Genomic DNA, 21,073 nt, shown 5'->3' with positions numbered 1-21,073 from the left:
GAGGACAATGTCAGGGCAGGCGGGGGTCGGGGCAGCCGGGGGACGGGGCGGACAGGGGCCCGGGCTGATGGCCAATGTCGGGGCAGGCGTGGGTCAGGGAAGCCTGATTGCTCCCGGACAAGGTTGGGACGGGCTGCTAGTTTTTTAATAAAAGAATAATCAAGGCTTTTTTCCAGACAGAGGGAAAGAACCCTTTTGCAAACATATTCTCAAAAATGTGCCCAAGATTTTGTGCTACTTGAGCAGGGATCATATGCATAATGTGAGGGGGGGGGGGGGGAGGGGGGGAGGGGGGGGGGGGGAGGGGGGGGGGGGAGGGGGGGGGGGGACACACAGGTCTTGTGGCTCGCCCGACTTGATGAGCCCGATAGACTTTATAAGTTGTTCGTCATTTAGTCGAACTCCAGAAGAAATTATTTTTACACCCCACCAAGCACTATTATTGGCTTAAATGTTGCTTCTGTCAATGTATAAATTCTATTCTGAAATTAGCACTCCATGATGTAACTGAAAATAGTACACAGAGTCTCTCAAGGAGTCTCAAATATAAAGTACAACTAATGCAAAAGCACTTACGCTTGTGTGTATTTTTTCAACAAAACTTCTTAAAGGATCTAGTGGTACTGACAGATGTGTAAACCCATTTCTTCCACAGTCAATACGTATTTTAACAGTGAGGTAAAAAAAACTCCTAATTTTTTAGGCTCCAAGTAATTAAGCCAGTCCTTAAAAGTTCATTAGAAAATTACTTACTTTAGAAGCTCGTAATTTTTTTCATTCAACCTTACAGCATTCTCTCTCCAAAATTTTTCTGATTTGTGCACCGGACTCCATTCTAACCTTCCAGACTTTAATTCAGAACTGTATTCATCAAATGAGCTAGGACAAAGAGCAGATGTTTATCAATATACAAGTCAAAGTACAATAATAACAAATAAAAGGTAATACAAAATATTCAGTATACTCTACAACTAAATATGACTGGCTGCTGATAAGAGGTGCTGCTGAACAAGTAAGTTACCTTTGGATACCCGAACTGCAGATTACTCACCTTTAAAATATGCCCAGGTGCCAGACTGGATTTAGGAGATTTCAGCACAACCCCAGCGTGCCTTTTGGTGGGGCCGTGTCAGCCCACTCCACTGGGATGAGATTGCAAGAGTTGCATATTAGTGCAACACAAGCATGTTGACATCAGTATCTTTCTTGACACAGTCTTCATCCTCAGATGCAAGCTCAAAGAAGCAATTATTTGTGCCGGTGTACAGAGCTATAATTTGAGATCTTTTTAGATGAAAGGGAGGGGGGGGGTCTATCACAAAGAAAGGGAGGGTGGAAGGGTGGAAGGAAACTTGCAATTAGATCCACCAGAAAGAAAATTACCGAAGGCAAGTGACTTGTTCTTCTGATTGATACTTCAAGCTGCATCCTTCCCACATTTAAAATAGATACCAAATCAGGACTTACCCAGCTAGTGGGTATGTGAAATGACTCAGACCAGGAAATTCTGCCGTACAGATCGGGAAAAGTGCCAGTCCCGCTGGACCAGACTATGCAAGCAGTAGTGCTTCATGAGCACGTGGAGAAACGCACACGTAGCAGCCTGGCAAATGAAAAAATGGTGGTAGCTGCCTTTGCTCTGGTGGAATGATCATGCAGGCCTTTTGGAGTTGCTTTTTGGCCAACCCACAGCCGATCTTGATGCATAACAATATATTGGGAGATGGTTCTCTTTTGTACCACTCTGCCTTTCTTCGCTCCAGTGACACAGCCAAAAAGTTGGTAATCCTGTCAGTATTCTCTGGTATAATAACTATAGAAGCTAATGATCCTCTTGAAGTCGAGATGATTGAGGCTCTCGTCATCTTTGGAGAAACAGAGGCACAGCAATGAAGGCAGACCAGGTGAGGAATTGCCTTATGTGGAAGGGCGTGACACATTTGGGCAGGAATGCCACTTTTGTCTGGAGGACTAATTTGTTCTGGAAGAAGGATGTGTATGGTAGTACCACAGAAAAAGCCAGGAGTTGACTCACTCACCTGGCTGATGTTATGGCAATGAAGACTACTATCTTGATGGTTGGTGAAGAGGACAACTGTACATTTGTTTTTAGAGAGTGCCCATTAGGAAAGTTAGTAACAAATGAAGGTGCCACTGCAGCTTCACAAAAGGTGTTGACGAAACCATGTGGATCCGCCGCTTCAAAACACACATCACAACAGATGACTTGAAGGATGGTTGATCAGGTAGAAGTAAGAAGGCCAAAAGGTAACCTTTCACCGTTGCCACAGCAAGGCCTTACTGGGATAAGGACTAATAAGATAGGAAAATATCACAAAATTGTCCATTCAGGGGTCGGATGTCTTGGGAGAAACATCAGCCAAACTTCTCATAGCGTTCTGAATAAACAGAAGTTATAAATGGATGCTGGCTGCTAGGGTGACACTTATCACTTCGGGGAGGGGTTGTGGGGGAAGACTGAAAGCCATCGACAGGCGCAGTTCAATCGCCATGCAGGAGGCGCAGGTTATGTAGGCTTGTGTGTAAGACCCGGCCCTGCTCCTGAGATAGGTGGTCCTCCCACACTGGCAGCAGTATTGATATACAGGTGCCACGTCCAGAAGTTCCGGGTACCACATTATCCTAGCTCAGTCCATAGCCACTAGCATGATTTGGGCTCAGTCATTCTTGATCTTTTTCCGCACCTTGGGCAGGAGGGAACTGTGGAAAGGCATACAGTAGACGCAAACCTCAATGCTGGCGAAAGGGGTATCTGAGTGATGACTTCCCAGGGTACTCCAATGCACAAAGGTTTGGACACTGCATGTTCTATGGTGACACACAGATCGAACTGGGGTTTTTCCTATTGCTGGAAGACACCCTATGCCACTTCTGAGCGCAATTGCCATTCGTCATCCACTAAGCAACAACAGTTGAGTTGGTCTGTCGTGCCGTTTAAAGATCCTGGGCACTGCTGAGGAAAAGGGGAGATGCCCTGAGGGTTCAGCCACTGCCAGGAGGTGCAGGACTACCTGTCACAAGGCCCACGACAACCTGTATGTTGTAATACTACATGGCAGTCATGTTGTGCATTAGAACCTGTACCTGTTCCCAGTTGATGGTCGGAAGGAACGCCTTCAGTGCACAGCCGATTTCTCGCAACTCCAGCAAATTAATGTGGATGCGACCCTCAGCCAAATAATCTTCTGATCTACTCCTCTCCCAGATCTCCCAAATCCAGCAGCAATGCATCCTTCACTACCATCAGCTCCGGGTGGGGTAGTGAAAGATATCTGCCTTCGGGCCAGTTGCAGTCGAGTAGACACCCCTGTATTCAATTCAATTTTATTTAAATATGATTTTGGAACTCCTTGGAGATCCACATATTACAAAGTAACAGGCAAAATATGATAAAATGAGACCACATGTAATCAACTTATTCTAGCAAAGAATGTACAGATTATCATACCATTCTTCTAATACAGTTCTAAAAAACATTTGAAAAAATTAAAAATTCTGTTACAGAAAATTTCGTTTGGGGGACTAAAAATAGCATCTATCAGAGATCTTGCAGATAAAATACCAAACTGAACACATACAGGTTTTACCCACAGACGGCGGTGGGCCATTAATGCTGGACAAACTAGCAGGACGTGTATAGAGTCTTGAACTGAGACATTGCAAAAGTTTCATACATTAGATATACCGTGCCATTTGGCCAACAACTTATTCAGTGGAAGGAGATCCTGCCTAAGGAGCAGCCAAAAACGGCGCAAACCGTGGGGTATTTTCCAGGAGGCATAAGGTTGTATTTGTCTAAACAAACAAGAATCAACAGCTTGAGTAACCCCCTTCTTTTGTACAATCAAGTTGTGATCCCTTACGTAGCTTAGCTTCCATGTGGCTTGTTTTAATGTAAATTTTAATTGTTGCATAGAGAGGTCTAAAAAAGTGGCTTCCTCCAAGTCCAAGAGTGTAATGGCCTTCCTGTAATTCTTTATAAGAATCGAATGCTCTTTTAGGGGGCCCATCAACTCTTTTGTGATTAGGGATCTTAGTGTAGCTGGCTTTCCTTTGATCAAACAGATAACCCAGCGAATGACTCCTGCCAGACCCTGTGCCCAGCTACTTCTTAGACCGAATTCTAAACGAAGGGCTGCTGCACTGCAACTATTATTAACCGAAGTTAAGCTTCTCAAGAGGGAACCCTCGATAATGTCCAAAAAACCCCATTCGACTAAGTCGATTAGTTCTATGCCGTAAAGCAAAGTTAGGGGGACTTTTGCCCGGAAAGCCTCCAGCAGATAACCAAAGTGTCTTTTACCGGTTGATTTGTATAGTGCTCTTAACCCATTTCCCTGCGACTTTGCCTTGCGGGAACTATTTTCTATGTGGGATTTGTTACTCAAGTTGCTATTAACAACCTTACCCAAAAATACATATGATTTTACTCTTTCTAATTTTTGGCCTCCCAGCTAATGTGTTCCAACCTCAGTTTTTTCCGCCCCTCCATACACATTACCTTGCTTTTGGAAATGTTTATTTTCAGGAAATGCTATTCGGAGAAAGCGTATAATGAATGCAGACGGTTGTTAAGGCCTTTTGGAGTAAGGTCTAGAATTAATATGTCGTCCGCATACATTAAACAAGAGATATATCTGTCTCCCAGGCGTGGCGCAATTCCTTCACATGCAGATATGATAAGGGGGAGATCACTAACGTAAAGGGAAAACAAAAGGGGAGCTAAAAGACAGCCCTGTTTGAGGCCATTTGCCGATGGAATAAGCTGGGATAAGCCCCTTTCTCCCCCCAATAGCACTCTGCACCACGTGTTATCGTGCAAATCTTGTACCAAACATAAGAGTCTATGAGGCATTCCCAGAGCATGTAGCTTTCTCCACAATACTTGTCGGTCGACCTTATCAAAGGCCGTGGAGAAATCTATGAATGCCGCATAGACTCTCCCCTTTCTGGCTCCAATGTATTTGTCGGTTATTACCTGGAGGGCTGTTAAGTTGTCCATGGTACCATGGTTTTTCCTAAAACCTGTCTGCTCGAGTGGAAGAATATTTGAATGCTCCACCCAATCATTTATTCGTTTGAGCAGACATCTTGTAAAAACTTTGCCGATTGCATCCAAAAATGCAATCTGGCGGTAATTCTGAGGGGATAGACGATCTCCCTTTTTAAACAATGGTACCAGGATACTTCCCTTCCAGGAGGGTAAAACCTTTCCTCTTGATAAACAAATATTGATAATTGGGCAGAGTAGCATACTCCATTTAGCCCTGTTCTGTTTTAGTACGTTAATGGGCAATTCATCCGGGCCCATAGCCCCGGAGTGCCGCATTTCTCCGATAGCTAAGTCTATGTCCTTTTCTGTAAATGGCTTCAAAGGCAAACTCATTTTGTTTGGCCATACTTGAGGGGACACCGTATTGTTGCTTGCATAAAGGTTAGAGACAAAATCCCTCCATATTTGTTCCTCAATAGGGATGGACACCCCTGCAGACCTTTTGTAGTCTCCTTTGACAGCTGGATGAAATCTGACAAGTTGCCTTGGTGCAGAGGCCACTGAGACTTCATATCGAACAGCAGAGTCTGCATGTGCCACCTGGAGTGGTCCACCTGCAGTATGCAGTAGACCAAGAGACCTAGAAGCTTCAGATCTGCTGTCACCAAGACCCCGGTCAAGGGTTGAAGCATCAGGATTCTAGCCTGAATGTCCTAGACTTGTTGAGGCGGAGGAAGAGCTTGGGAGTGCCCCATGTCCAGGGTAACTCTAATGAAGGGGAGCCATTGTGAAGGAGTCCGGCGTGACCTCGGCACATTGATGGAAAATCCAGTCTTCATCTGGAGGTGGTCCAAGACTGATTTTGGTGGGCCCGCATTGATCAGCCAATAGTCTAGATACGGGATGACTATACAACTGACCTCGAAAAGTATTCTGTGACCACCACCATCATCTTCGTCAACATCCAATGGACGATAGTGAGACTGAAAGTGAGCAAAGTAAACTGAAAATGCTCACAGTCCACCATGAACCGCAAGGACGGCCTTTGGGTCGGCAAAGCGGGAACATGGAAAGAAGTGTCCTGCAGGTTTTGTGCTATCATTCAAAGCAGATAGAACCTAGGCCAGCTTAAGCATCCTGAATGTGTACTTCCGCTGAAGGAATTGAAAGGTCTAAAAAAGGATGAAAGCCTAAGCCCTTTAAAGGAACAAGGAAATAACGCGAGTACCATCAACATTCAGATTTCTGAGTTTGGGGCTCTCTGTATGGCTCCTTTTGTCAAAAGAGTCTGAACTTCCAGCAGCAAAATGGACAAGTGGTCCTCCAAAGCTGCTATGATGTAGGTGGAAGACGTGGTGGCTGGGAAAAGAATAGCACTGAACATTCTGCGGGACGGACTGTTAGATGTTATGGCCTCCAGCGGGGTTGTGTGCAGCCAAGGGTAAACTAAAATTTGGAGTCTGTTGCGAGAGGGACAGGAGACTTGGAGGTTTGTTGTCCCTGTGGGCTTGAAAGCTGTCTTTTGGATCCCTTACCTCAACCCCGAAAGGAATTGTGTGCCTTGGCATTGCCTATAAGTGAAACCCCTGGTGAAGCCTCGAAAGGGGTGCAGCTGTTGAGGATACTGCCTTACGGGTGTGGAGAAACAGAGGGAGGGCGCTGCATCTCTATTTTCTTTAAAATGCTCTCGGTGGAGTCAGCCTTCTGGTCAAAGGAGAGACCCGTCAAAACCTGAGAAGTCAGTCTATCTTATCCACATGTGGTGCCAGAGCATCACAGTAAAACCAAAGTGGATGATGGACAGAGTGTTGAACAATGCAAGCACTCACCCTCAGTCAACATATCTGGATCATTTTTAGCTCACTCCCCCACCCCAGTTCAGGCATGGCCATATGCAAATCAGTCTGACCCTGTGCCTCATGGGAACAATCCAGACCGAACTGCCAAGCCATGTCTTCCCTGGACAGGAAACAAGCATACTGGGACCGGTTTCTGGCTAATCAGCCGTCATCAGCCAAGCTAGCATGAATCCAGTGGCAAAGTGAGCAAGGGACCCACGTCTGGGCATACCCTGCCAACTTAGGGCGAACAAAGCAAAACCAAAGGGGATGATGGACGGAGTGTTGAACAATGCAAGCACTCACCCCCAGAGACATTGTTCTGCATTCTGTCCATCAAAAGTTCTTTTTGCATTTGTCACCCAGAGTCAGACGGGTATGCTCAGACATTAGTCCCATGCTCTCCATGCCACTGGAATCAAGCTATCCTGGCTGAACAGGGGTGAAGCCCCAAAACCGGTCCTAGGATGCTTGTTTCGAGTCTAGGAGGACCTGGCCTGGCAGTTCGGGCTCGACTGTTCCCATAGTGCACAGGGTCAAAAGTGATTTGTATATGGCTGGGTCCAAACGGGAATGGCATGGTGAGCAAAAAAACGATGGATTTAGGTCCAGATCTCTGTACTGGGGTAAATGTAGGACATTGTTCTGCATTCTGTCCATCAATGGTTCTTTTTGCAGAGCATCACAGTAGTCACAACTGCTCTGCCAGAATAGTTTGTGGTGTCCAGACATGGACTTATGCCACACTTGACCACGTCCTGGCCATTCTGTAATGTTATGTTAAAAAAGACTTGTTGAGAGAACATACACTAAAACGGTTTATTGGCGCTTAGCTGAGGCAGTTACAGACACTAGACTATGAATTCAGTTGTAAGCCTGGGAGAATAGCCATGTCTTAAGTCATTTCTTGAACTGAGTATAGGAGCGACAGATGCCGACTGAGATGGCTGGCGGTTTTCGAGTGGCCCTTGAACTAAGGAAGGGGACCATTCCTTGATTAGAATTATAGGGTGAAGATACTCACCTGCTAACACGTTTCTGGCAAATTGGGCCCGTAAACGGTCCTCCTTGGAAAACAGTACACCTGTGATGCCAGGCTTGGCGCCAGGCAAGGTTGCAACATACAGTCCTGAAGAAGACTCGCAGCTAAGGTCCGAATCCCAAGACAGCACAGTCGAGTCGAAACGTCGACGCTTTCCTATTAACCAAGACCTGTACCTATATTTTCTTTGTCATATTACTGGAAACTGCATTGGGTGCACAATTGAAATTTACAGATTACTTGTAAATATAAGATGAACAGGCTTGTAATGACTGGTCGTTATTACCAGTACGTGAAAAAAATATTGAATTTATCTCCTTCATTCTTTGATTTATACTTTCAGCTCCCACTACCACTACCCTCCCTTTTTCTTTTCCGCGCGCAACCTTCGTTCATTGGAAAAGTAATTTATTTGTGATTTATGCAAAATAAATCTGTTAATTCATTACAGTATTTTGGCGCTGTATACTTGTGTGGTCCACTAATTCCTGTGCATGCATAAATTGTTATGAACGCATAGGATTCTTGTTTTGTTACTGAATAACTAGGTTGTAGTGCTCTCACACAACCCGAATTTGTAAATCCTTGTTAACTTTTTGGTCACGGGGCATTGTTTTCATTCCTATATTGCGCCTAGATCCGCCTTGACTTTAAGGGCTACCCCATTATCTTTAATGGCAGTCGTAGATCAGGAGAGAGAGAGAATTCCAGAATTGAGGTGCCAAGGTCGAGAATCTGAGGCCCCCATATTTTTTACACTTAAAAGAGCTGGAGATCAGTACGTTTATATTTGAAGAGCGTAAGTCGCAGGAGGGGACATACCGCTGTATCTTTGAGGCGATGAATGCCGGACCACAACCCGAGAGGGCTTTGTAGATGGTGCAGCCGAACTTGAAGAGGCATGGTTCGGCCACCGGGAGCCAATGGAGGCTCTTCAATAAGGGTCTCACGTGATGGTGCATCGGTTGACCATAAATAAGTCTGGCCGCTTGATTCTGAGCCAATTGAAGTCCACGTAGTTGCAGGAATACCAACATACAAAGAGTTTGCGTAATCGATACAAGACATTACCAGTGCGAGGACGACTTGAATCAGAGCCTCAGTGGTCAAAAATCTGCTGATTTTCCAGATTCTCCGCAGATGAAAGAAACAAACGAAGACCACGGAGCAGATCTGGACCTTCATAGTGAGATCATCACTAATCAGGATTCCCAAACCTTTGACCAAGCTCACAGGGGAAGGGGGGACACCCTAGTTAAGGAGGCCAAAAAGTTAGAATTCCACAGGTTGTATAAGCCACCAGTAAGAATAAGCTCAGTTTTATCAGGATTTAATTTGAGCTGGTTGGCATTCATCCAATTACTAATAAAGTTTATTGTGGATTGGTAACTAGCCATCGATGATGGGGGGGCATTGATCTTGAACACTAGCTGAAGATCGTCGGCATAGTTGAAAATTACGACCTCTCTATTTCGGAGGGCCAGAATCAGGGAAAAATGTACAAAGTAAACAAGAGAGGTGAGAGGGAAGAGCCCTGTGGGAAACCGCAGGTCAGGCTTCTCTTCTCAGCAGAAAAGTTGGCAAGACGAACTGCTTGGAAGCAATTGCTGAGAAAAGAGCAGACACTTCAATGCCAGACCCTGGATCGCGGCACAGCCGACACGGCCGATCAGCAAGTGATGGTCCACCGTGTCAAATACGGCCGACAGATCCAGGAACACCAGGGCTTGAGTGGAGCCCTGGTCGGCACCCACTCTTAATTCATCTAGGGCTGCCAAGATGACCGACTCAGTCGAGTTGGCCGGTCTAAATCCCGCTTGATGTGAATCAAAGTAGTGTGAATGCTCTAGAAAAGTGCTAAAGCAGTTAGCAACGTGGACTTCCAAAATTTTGCTTGCATAAGGCAAAAGAGATAAGGGGCGGTAGTTGCAAGGTATCGAGGGATCAGCACTCTGTTATTTCAGGCTAGGAACAACTTCCGCACCTTTGAATATGTTGGGAACCACCTCTTGGGTAAGGGATTTGTTAAGAAGCGACAAAGGGGGATCTGGGCAATGCGAAAAAACTTCCTGAAGAATATGGGGAGGACAACTAACCGCAGGGGAACCGGATCTAACTTTAAGTAAAGCAAAAAAGGCATCTTGGGTGATGTGAGGGATTTGGTCTAAATAAGTTGGGTTTGTTTGTGCGCATGGGTAGTCCACAGCTATAGTGACCTCGGGAATGCTGGTTTTGATAGTGGCAATTTTATCAATAAAATATGTATTAAGGGAATCACATAAGAGTGGTGATGGGGTGGGTTTAGCAGTGACCCAATCTGATTTGACAAGGTTATCTACTATAGATAAGATGTCCTTAGCTTTGTTAGATGATTTCAGAATTTTTGAAGGAAAGTATTCTGCTTTGGTCAGAAGGATAGTATTTTTATCATCTCTAAGTGCAGATTCAAAAATGGCCTTTATATCAGGACAATAGTTGCGTCTCCACTTGTGCTCAGCTTGACGCAGAGCCAGTTTCTTTGCCTTAAGCTCATCAGCTGTCTCTGGCAGATTCTAGCCAGGCGTTAATGCTTTCAGCCTGGATGTAGGGGAATCCTCCTGAATGACAGGAGCTGAGGCGATTAATGAGGAGCAGAATTCAGCGATGTCCACCCGACTCCAGTTTCTGGCCATAGTATTAACTGAAGAAGGAATATTAGGGGAAGTATTAGGAATAAAAAAGGTAATGAAATGGTCCGACCAAGTACAAGGGGAAATTAATAAATGGGAGATTTCCAGGTTGGATGTCCAAACCTGGTCTAAGGTGTGCCCCTTTATGTGGGTGGCTACCTTTACATGCTGAGTTCAAGTCATTCCCATTAAAAGGTCGGTAAGTTCAACAGAGCAGGGACTTTTCCGTGCATTGTTATTCTGAATGGTTGGCAGTATGTTGGGCCAGAAGTACTTCAGGACTGCTGGCAAGATCTTTAAGACAAGAGTCCCATAATGCATGAGAGTATCTACGCAGCGAACAGCTGGAGTTGGCTGACTGAAGGGCAAGGCTAATTGAAGAGAACACTTGTTTTCTGAATGCCTCAAGTCTCTTCAACACTATCTGGAGGGTTTGTAGAAAAGAAGTATGGGCTGATCTTGCTAGTCAAAGCTTAAACCTGTGGAGTAGGGTGGAGTGCCAAGTAAGCAGGGTCGTCTGGAGCAGGTCTTTTGTGTTGTGCTATCCATTTATTTACAGGTTGACAGGAAGAAGTTTTAGCCCAGATACCTATGAGTCTGTCAGTTAGGGATTCTTTAAATAGCAGCAAGAGCTCAGATGAGGTATGCCTAGGCTACAGAACTTGAGTAAGTACGTTGGTTTTTACTTCAACAGACAGCAATTGTAAGTCTAGGACTTCAGCTGCCCATCTGATGGCCACCGCAATTGAGGCAATCTCATCCGCTGAGGGACTATGAGAAGAGCCCCGACCAGTGTCAAGGGAAATTTCCAGTTCACTAGCCTCTTGCAGGTTCAGATAGAAATTATTCCAAGTACATTGAAGGGGAAATGCTTTCAAATAAACACCCATAATCTCCATCATCTCCAAGGCTGTCTGGATTAGATCTGAAACAATATTGTAGCCCTGGGGGGCAGCACCTAGTCAAAGTTGAAATGAAATTAAATGAATGAAACTTATATAGCGCACGACTTACCCTGGGGCATCTCAGCGCTTGCTTAGGGAACCCGTCCTGGTATTCCCCTGTGAGATAACCCTGGCAGGGTATCCACAAGGTGAAAGCCAGGCATCCCGCCGCGAGGGGCCGTTGTGGAGATTAAGCAAGCTATTGCCCAGAGTCGCAGAGTGTGAACCCGTGAGTCGAGGAGGCACCGGAGCGAGAATTAACGAGTCCGTGGAATTTTTGAGCCCAAGACCCGCCGAGGCGGGGAATTGAACCCTGGTTCCCACTGCTCACTGCTCACAAAAGAACTGTTCCAGGACACAACCTCCTTTGAGGTTGAGTTGGGTCCAAATTGGATTCGGATAGGACAATAGGATCAATGTTCTCTTCCAGCATGGTCAACATGACGGGAAATGGCATGGGTCGTAGTGCTGCACATGGAGTTGGAGCTGAGCCAAATCGGATTGGGAAGGAGAGGCGGAACCAAGGGTGAATCCATCAACGGTAACCTGACTGGTGGCCAATGTGGATCCGTGGGACCAGAATGCGCACCAGAGGCAGTTGGCAGAGTAGTCCCAAAGATCCACAACATGAACTCCTTGAACACCTCAATCTGTTACAGCATTGCTGTTGGCACCAAAAATTCAGGGTGCATTGGGATCAGCAGAGGAATTGTCTCCTCATGGGGGATTGGGAACAAGAACACATTCTTCGATGGCTTGGAGTCATTGACCCACCCCAATTCCCTGAGGCAACTTGAAGGGAGGGGGGGGAGGGTGGGCTTTGGAGGCGAGTCTGTCAAAAATCTGCCTGCAACAATCTTATATCCCATAGCTTTAGGTCGGGACATGCTCACCCTGCACAGTGGAAAATAATTGTGGGAGGAAAATCTCATTAACTCCCAAAAAGAAAAGAGCATAAAAGCTAACTTCTCAGCGAGCTTCAGTGGCGCTTGTGTGCAGCTACGGCAGTCACTTCAGAGGTGGAGCAGGGTTGACTAGGAACTGCACACCACCTAATGGCACGCAAGAGCTATGCTGAAAAATCTTTCAGATCCAGTTTGGCACCTGGGGATATTCAAAAGTTGTGGAATCTGAGGTTAGATGCATCAGTCAGAAATTACTCAACACAATAATAGTTATTTTCACCTCAGAGGGGCGAAAGGCTCAGAATACTTATCACTGTGGGTAGCTGTGACCTTCAGGTTACAGCTAAATCGGAGCAGTATATGCAATAATCAACACAAGTATTTTATGGCTATAAACACCTAAAAATGAAGATAGTATTGTCAAGACTCTGGTGTATCTAAAACAGTTATTTACTTTGAAGGTGGTCTCAGGTATCAAGGCTGATGCGTACAGTATAAAGCTAATGTTAAGTTCCATGTGCCCTTGGGTAAATTAGATCTGTGAGAGAGCACACAATGATAAAGCTTTTGCTTTAAATAGACTTTTTAATCAGTGGAGCTTTTGCTGGATCAACTGTGGAAACTCTAATGGCTCATTATGGTAGAATTATGAAGGCGATGTTGTGAATCATGGAGCTAAATATTTGATAGGACACAAAAGAGGAATATTGATAATGACAGATACTGAAGTAATCATCAGCACAAGGATCTATGAGACAAAGCCTGTGAAACTCACAAGCAAATACATGTACTTGGGGAGGCATGCACCTGGTTTTAGGGACTTTAGAGACATGCTAATTAGTAAGGCAATGCAGTGGGTAAGGGAAAATCTAACTTATAAAACTATAAGCAATGAAGATGTAGCTAGTGTGACAAGGATTGCAAGGAGGAAATGTGACAACCTACAAAACACAGAATAATCATGTAGAGCTAAACTAGAGTTGAAGACATATACGTCCATCCTGGTTTACAATTGAAACTGCTTTGTAGGTGGTTCTATAGGGTATTTGCGCTCCTGGGCAATACGCAGGTAAGTATACTCTAGTACGGAGTGAGGATTGCGGTGCATAAGGGTAGGGTGCGCCACCCTCCTCATCAACATTTGGATATCCACTGGTAAAATTGAACAGTCCCCTGCACACACTAACAGTGTATCAATTATATCAATAACAGTGTGACAAAAGCTTGAGTCTTTGCTGGAACATGTGCTTCAGTTTATTCACAACCGCCTTTGCCAACATGTGTATCTTCGTGCTTACCGTTGTGCGCAGCGACTTCTTCAGGGCTATACTCAATGAGTGAAGAACCTTAAATCCGGTTGTATTTCCGTCCCAAATGAGATTGAAAAGGGTCAAATGTTAGGCACACAGTTAAGACTGCACATATCTTGTGTCCAAAAGTAATCGCTCGTATTCACAGTATATGTATCCTGGATGTGTTTCACAATAAAGAGTCCCTTAAACGAGGATTTAGTGATAGTGCAAGTTTATTCAGGCATGAATAAATAAAATCAGTGGTGCATTGCACCCACTCGATGCAGGTTTCCAGCATATATGCCGGACGGAGCTCTTTTCGTCACAGAAGCAAAGGTCCTGTATTAATACCAGCAAGGATATGGCTGCCGGTTATTTTCTTTAACACAACCTGCATCGAGGGGTTATTTCTGGACACAAGATATGTCGTATCTGTGTGTCTAACATTGGACCCTATTTAATCCCATTCTGGACGGAAATATGACCGGATTTAAATATCTTCACGTATGGAGTATAGTCTTGAAGAAGTCGCTGGTTCACAATTGGCAGCACTAGTGTTTGATACGATCTCCTCTAATAGGACCGGCTTTATGATTATTCTGGGTAAAAGCTTACCGAAAACAGCTAATCTATCAGCACAAGTACCAATTCCCTATATAGATGAACATGTTACAACATCGCATACTGGTTTTGTGTGCACTAAGCTCATCTCTGGATAATGTGGACTCATGAGATCCCCCTATGTTCCCCAAGCAACAACGTTGCTGGGGTTGTGACAAGACCCCATCTCCTGTAGCCATCTATAGCAAAATTAGAATGCAGAATCTGAATTTTGTGGAAGTAAATAGAGTAACAAATTCAGTCATTTTCACAATCCATGCACAATGCACCTCAAATGGGGGTAACGGTTCCAACATGCCATCAGTAATATACATTTTGCTAAGGTATCACAAAAACTCTCTAAAAGATTTTATCCATGCGTGGAAGCCACGGTACCGTTCAAAGGTTAGAAGAGGCAGCATAATGGAGGGTCGACATGAACAGACTACGATCTGTGTACCAGACAAGTATCTTAAGAACAAAGAAGCTCATCAAAGGAGGATAGTGGGTTAGTTATACTCTTCAGTGCCCAATAACAAAAGCATCCAAAATGGACATTTGACTGAGCTGTAGTAATTTTAGATTACTGGTATCATAGCTAACAACAAACATGTTCAGGTGACATGTGGAGATTCGGAAACTAAGCCCTTAAATTCTGCAAAAGTGGAGAAATGTGGAGAATCAGACCCTCCTGAAAACGTTGCTAGATTCTGCCTTTGGTTGAGGTTAAGAGATCTGGGAACAGCAAACAGCATGGCTGTATGGAATGCCGGAACCAACTTGCTCAATCTTTTTTGGGGTTTGGGAATTTACAGGAGAGAGGGCATGTACTGGAAATGCCTTGTACAGTTCAGTAAGGAGCCCTGATCCATGCCAATCTGGAAGCCAATTGGAGGCACTTGGAGCAGTGCTAATGGGCCATGATGTCAGAGTAGGATGGTGTACACAGGCTGAAGAATAAGTCTAACAATCTAGGGATCATCTCCCCTTCATAAAGTCTACTGATTCTGCCCACATTTAACCTCTTTTCGCTTTCCAGATCAACAAACTATGTTGGTATAACTCAAATTGATATTCAGAAAAGGCCTAACAGTCAGTCGTTAATCAGATACACAATTATGGTGCAACTATTAATGTTAAGGCAAGGACAAAACCTGGAACTCCATCGCCAATTAAGTCAACTGTAGCAACAGAACAGGTTGGTGATCATTCTAATACAGCATGCTGTGTCTCTGTAAGGTTATTTACGGGATTTTCATCTCAGAAGAGTAGCAGGGACCAAGGGTTGTTATAATCACCATTCAAATATACATCACTAACGTTTTGCATTGAAGTCTCCTTAAGGAAACTGATTATTACAAGTTAATATTCATAAAAATCACTCCACAAAAACAAAAATGACAAACATGAACAAGGTCACATTGTACCTGAGATCCTGAACACTTTCACCAAGTTTGTCTAAAAGAAACTTAATATCGTCCACTATGTCCTCATCGTCATACTTTTGCTGTTCCAGGTTTTCCAGCTGTTTAAGGACTTTGCACTGAAGCATGGCAAGAGCATATTCTTGACGTGTTTCCCTCTCCGTAGATTTTTCCAAAAAGTTCTTAAAATTAACAAAAACTGTATGTGAACATTTTTTAAAGTATTTTTTCACTTAACAACCAATGTATTTAGATGTGCTCTATTAGAACAAATTAAGATGTGCACAACTCCCAAACAAGCATTATAGGTCTGATGTTAAATGTGCAGCTTTTACCTCCAAACGCTAAATGTCAGTCATTTAGAGCACTGCAAACCACGTTTTGCATTCACACCACTTAAACAGATGTAGTAAATGGGGTCATTAGGAAAAACTACTTAAAGTTCATATATTGTTTCAAACCAAAAAAATTACAACCTTGAGATAACCGCAGATTCTGAGCAGACTCACTACTAGTAATCCTATCCAGCATGACTCTCAAAAATAGATTTAATTCCTGGGTGCTTAATAAAGAATCCCTACTGTCGATCAATTGAACCAGGAGTTAATCAAACTAATTGTGAAGGTAAATTGAAATGTAGATTGTCACTTCGGTTGTGATCCTACACTAAAAAGCACAATTATTATCCTGTTGCAGCATGCATAAAGTAGTAGTTGTTACCTCTCAGACTTGCGCAGGAGGAAATGGAAAAAGCATCAGAACACTCATGAAGTAGAGGAAAATATTTCTATTCTGGAGAGCTTTGCTCAGGACTCACTACTTCTCCCAGCCATGAAAAGCCAGCTGCATAATGGGGGGATTAAACACTGATTATCAAACAAACCATACAGATCTGATGCAGATGGAACCATGTTTGTGCATACATGCGATATATGGTCGTGCTCTTTTTACCATACATCTGCCTGCAATCATAAAGTCCACTATCAAAATACATCCTTTCCGTGCAATTGGTTTGGCACGGTTTTGACAGAGTGGAAGGCAGAAAAAAATAGGGCAGCCTCTGTTTAGAGTAACTATCACCAATCTTGAGGTTGAGACTACAAATCTGGGCCCCCGTTGGATCTCTCCCTCAACCACTATGTAAGTTCTGTTTGTCATAACAGCCAATCCTCTGTGAAATCTTTTGAATAAGTCACTTACTCAGGGCATTGCCCCTGGCAGGTGCAGTGGTAAATCCTTTGCTGAAGAAGCTGGGAGACTATCTTAAGCTGATGAAAAATGATCTCCCCATTTAACTTCTCCCCTACGTAGGCAACATTTTAGAAAGTTTTGTTACTCAGGAGATAAGCAGGTTCTTTTATTCTTTAAACTTTCTTCATCTATTGCAGGCTGGTTTCCGACAATCCCACAGTACAGAGGAATGAAGTTCTCTGTCCCCGATGACCTACGATGGATTTTGACATGAGTCTGTGCTAGTTCTCCAGGATCTATTGCACACCTTCAATGCTGTTGACCATGCAGCTCTGCTGAATCATCCGAACGCAGTCAGTCTATCAGGTCAGGCTCTGAGTTGAATATCCTCCTTCCTAAGAGGCAGAACGTAGAAAGTACAGTTAGGCTTATTTCCTCTTCTAAGACTCATGTCAGCTGTGGGATTACCCATGACTCAGCATAATCTCCTTTGCTGTTTAATGTTTAATGTTCAAATCTGCCCATTGAGCTCAGTCTTGACTAGTCAGAGTAGATTCTACAAATACGCTGATGACTCAGCTAATCTTCCAGTTTGAGGGTGCTGCCCAATCCCATCAAGAATTTCAGTCTACCCTGAAGTTAATTTGAAACTGAATGGGCACCAATTTCCCTCGATCTAAGCACCAATAGGACTAAACTGGTTATTCTCAATCACAGGACGGATATCTGGGCCAACATTTACTGGTCCTTTGTGCTCATCCTGTCCCAGTGGCCTCCGCCAACAGGCTGGGCGTTGTGGTAGCTATGACTGCTGTGATATGGGGGATCATTAACAGTTGATTGTCTATGTGCTTTAGCCTACTGAAATCCATTAAGAAGGTCACTCCCTCTTTTGTCACCCGAGGCTCTGAAAGCAGCTATTGCAGTGGTTAATTGTTTTCAGCTTGGACTAAGCAGACTCTCTCTATTTGGGTCTCCCTACAACTTCTTTACACAAACTATAAATCATTCAAAATAGATCAGTGAGAATAATCTGTAAACTGCACATACATGTGCAATCCTCTTATGCCTTGATGAAGCTTCACTGGCTCCCCATCAAACAGAGAGCTCTCTTTAAAACGGCTTATCTAATTTACAAATCGATTCAGGACCAGGCTACAGCCTTTGTAACAAGTAGAATTAAGCGATGCTCATATTAGAGCTCTCAGATCTTATCTTGCCAACCAGTTGAGGATCCCTTGGTTCAAGAGATAGGGCAGAGGGCAGGAGCTGCTCTGTCCTGTCTTCCATCTTATGGAACTCTCTCCTTTTCACGGTCAAGCTGGAAACGAACTTCCTGAGGTTCAGGAATCCTTTGAAGGCTTGGCTGTTTAAGCAAGCTTTTGATTAGCCTGAGCCCTCTCCTTTCCCTTCTGGTTGCCACAGCACCAAGAAACACTTTGGTGTACGCGCACCTTATAGGTTTTTCTAACATAGCATAATAATAATTAACTTAATGAGAGCATGGGCAAATGATGCGTCATAGGACTCGATAAATGTTTGCCACACAGAAATATTGTGGGGTGAGAGTTCAAGTGTTCAGAGATTAAGGGCATCATTTAGCATATGGACCTTGGGCTCACTGCTCCAAAAATCTGAATGTCCAGTTCTTTAACTGCATTTTTCCCCCTGTAAAATTCCATCAGATTCAACCCGCTGAAAAGTAATGGATACAAAAATTATTGCACACCATAATTAACAATCGATAAATTTACCAAACCTAAACTTGTGATCCTTGTGGAAACCGAGGTCTGTAGACAGATTACAGGTTTAAGGGACAGCTGTAATCTGGCCCTATGCAGGGTGGCTAGCACAGAGATGGAAGGGTTAACAACAGTATAATAAATGTGGGGGTAAAGGGAAGAGAGAAGTATTTTCAAAGCAAATTGTGGTTCTCAGGTAGAGGGTAGAGAAGGTGAATGACAGGAGACAAAGAACCAAGATAGGACTCCACTGCAATACTAGAGTGGTCACTCACAGAAAAAGCAAGCGAATGGTTGAAAAATGAAGGCATTGGTGTATCCCTGAAGTAAAAGACTGTTGACAGTGGGGCAAAAGGACAGTAGTGTCAGAGCACAGGAAAGTATAATGAAATCTGTTTTACGATGTGTGAATCGGGATGACATTGGGACTATGTGGGATTTAGGTTGGAGGTGTTGGTGAGGTGGAAGACTGTTCCCAAGACAGGCCGCTTGCTTTGGTCGATAGGATCTTGAATGCAATTTTACAGTTCAAGTTGTTACAGGGACTGTGGTAGAAACTGGATATAGATATGACCGAGAAAGCTATGAATATGTTTGTATAGTGGGAAAGGGGGAATGCTTTGAGACGAGGAAGGACAGGAGAGGGGTATTCTATCAACCTTGGCACGTGTTAACTGGCCTAGCAATGTTGGGCTGCCCACAAAAGCATCATCCCATATGTTCTGCTCAAGGGCGAGCACAGGCTTTATTCATCGGTCTCACAGATCTAGCTATCCACATATTGGAGACAGAAAAACATCTGAGACGCCTACTAGCATGAGATCATTTCATGAAAGACCAATTTGGCTATTCCTAGGTCAGGGAAGAAAATAGCTTGGAGTCAAGGGGGTGGTGAAACTCAAACAACAGCTTTGGGAATTAAATGATAGACAATGATAAGTTTAAGGGTATTGTTATGGTGCCACTGAAACGTGTGCACATATCAGATTGGTATGCAATCACTGAAAACTAAGATAGTTTCTAATGGTATAGGCATATTCAGAGTTCAAAAAGTTAAGGTGTTAGGTACAGTTTTCCTCCTTACTAGAGAATGGACATTCAAAAGCACAAAACATGTTTTAAGAAGCAGGGAATTCTAAAGGACATATATATCACACAGTAGACAGCATGGTGAATATACCTGAAATGTGAATACATTCAGGATAACTGAATCTATACAACATTTTTCTTCAGTATATTTACTACACTACTAGGTAGAGTCCAAAGACTTACTTTAAATGCAGCTAGAATGATTCTAGTTACTTTTTCTTTAACAGATTCTTGCAGGATGTCGGATAAGACAGGAATGATATTGTATCTCCGAAGATATTCACACATCTGTGGGCTAAACGCCAACAACCATACTGAGAATATCATTTGGTATTGAAGCTGGAATCCACATTTGTTGCTCAAAACTCCCATTATGCTGAAAAAGACAACAACAGTACAGGCTGATCAAATCGTACTATTTAAAAGAGATTGTGCAATCACAAATAAATTAAAATGTATTGAGGACAATTCTTTATCGAAAACTGTTCAGATAAACTGTAAGAGCGTGAGGTAGAGGCGAGTCGTTGCGTACAGGCAAGGTCAAGACTCCACTAACAATGTTTACATCTTTGGTACGTTTCATGCAGCAGAGAGATTTCACGTTTTTCTTGAAGTATCCCACCAGCAATGAATTGCAATAGTCTATTTTAACAGCTGTCATAGTTTTTGAAGTTACTATTGATCGACGGTGGAATATATACAAATGCTCTTAACGTTTTGCTTATCAAAAGCAGATGTTGAATATGATAATACTGTTGGTTAGTAATTAAACAATAGAGGGTCAACATATTTTGGCAGGCGTCACGTCTCAGTATTATGGCAATAGTGAAAGCTTTATATTGTGATTAAGCAACTTTCTTTACTAAAAGCAGAAAGGAAAAATAGAGAAGAAAAAAAAAACTACTTTTCTTTTTGATAAGCAAAACGTTAAGAGCATTTGAATATATTTCACCGTCGATCAATAGTAACTTCAAAAACTATGACAGCTGTTAAAATAGACTATTGCAATTCATTGCTGGTGGGATACTTCCAGAAAAAAGTGAAAAAGATCCAGGTCCTGCAAACCTAGACAGCAGGAGTGGTGGTTAATACATTGAAGTATAGTCACATTATACAAACTTTAAGATCAACGCGCTGGCTAGCTGCAGATAAAAAAAATGTTCAATTTCAAGACCTTAATACCGTCTCACAAATCTCAGTTTATTTCCACTCAATATAGCTCAAATATATATATGTTACGCACCACCTACAACTAGGAATGACCTTTTGGGTCAAGAAATGCATTGCAGACCGACTGAACCTGAAACTTAGAACTGAGTAGAA

The 21,073-nt window shown here is 43.4% G+C and overlaps 1 protein-coding gene across 2 annotated transcripts in view; it reads right to left on the bottom strand.

Annotated features, from left to right (window-relative positions):
- ATP6V1H (ATPase H+ transporting V1 subunit H) overlaps positions 1 to 21,073 on the bottom strand; it is a 196,161-nt gene that overhangs the window by 36,416 nt on the left and 138,672 nt on the right. For both annotated transcript variants that reach the window (XM_086943734.1, XM_086943735.1), the window contains 3 exons: positions 19,934 to 20,126; positions 15,732 to 15,910; positions 754 to 879 (listed from right to left, as the gene is read on the bottom strand). In XM_086943734.1, coding sequence (XP_086799860.1) covers positions 754 to 879; positions 15,732 to 15,910; positions 19,934 to 20,126 — 498 coding nt within the window. The remainder of the gene's footprint in view (positions 1 to 753; positions 880 to 15,731; positions 15,911 to 19,933; positions 20,127 to 21,073) is intronic.

This window comes from Lissotriton vulgaris, chromosome 11, assembly GCF_964263255.1.
Source record: "Lissotriton vulgaris chromosome 11, aLisVul1.2, whole genome shotgun sequence".
In the NCBI taxonomy this organism is placed as follows: Eukaryota; Metazoa; Chordata; class Amphibia; order Caudata; family Salamandridae; genus Lissotriton; species Lissotriton vulgaris.
Note: the sequence above shows the minus strand (reverse complement) of the source record. Positions and strands in the feature narration are given on the sequence as shown.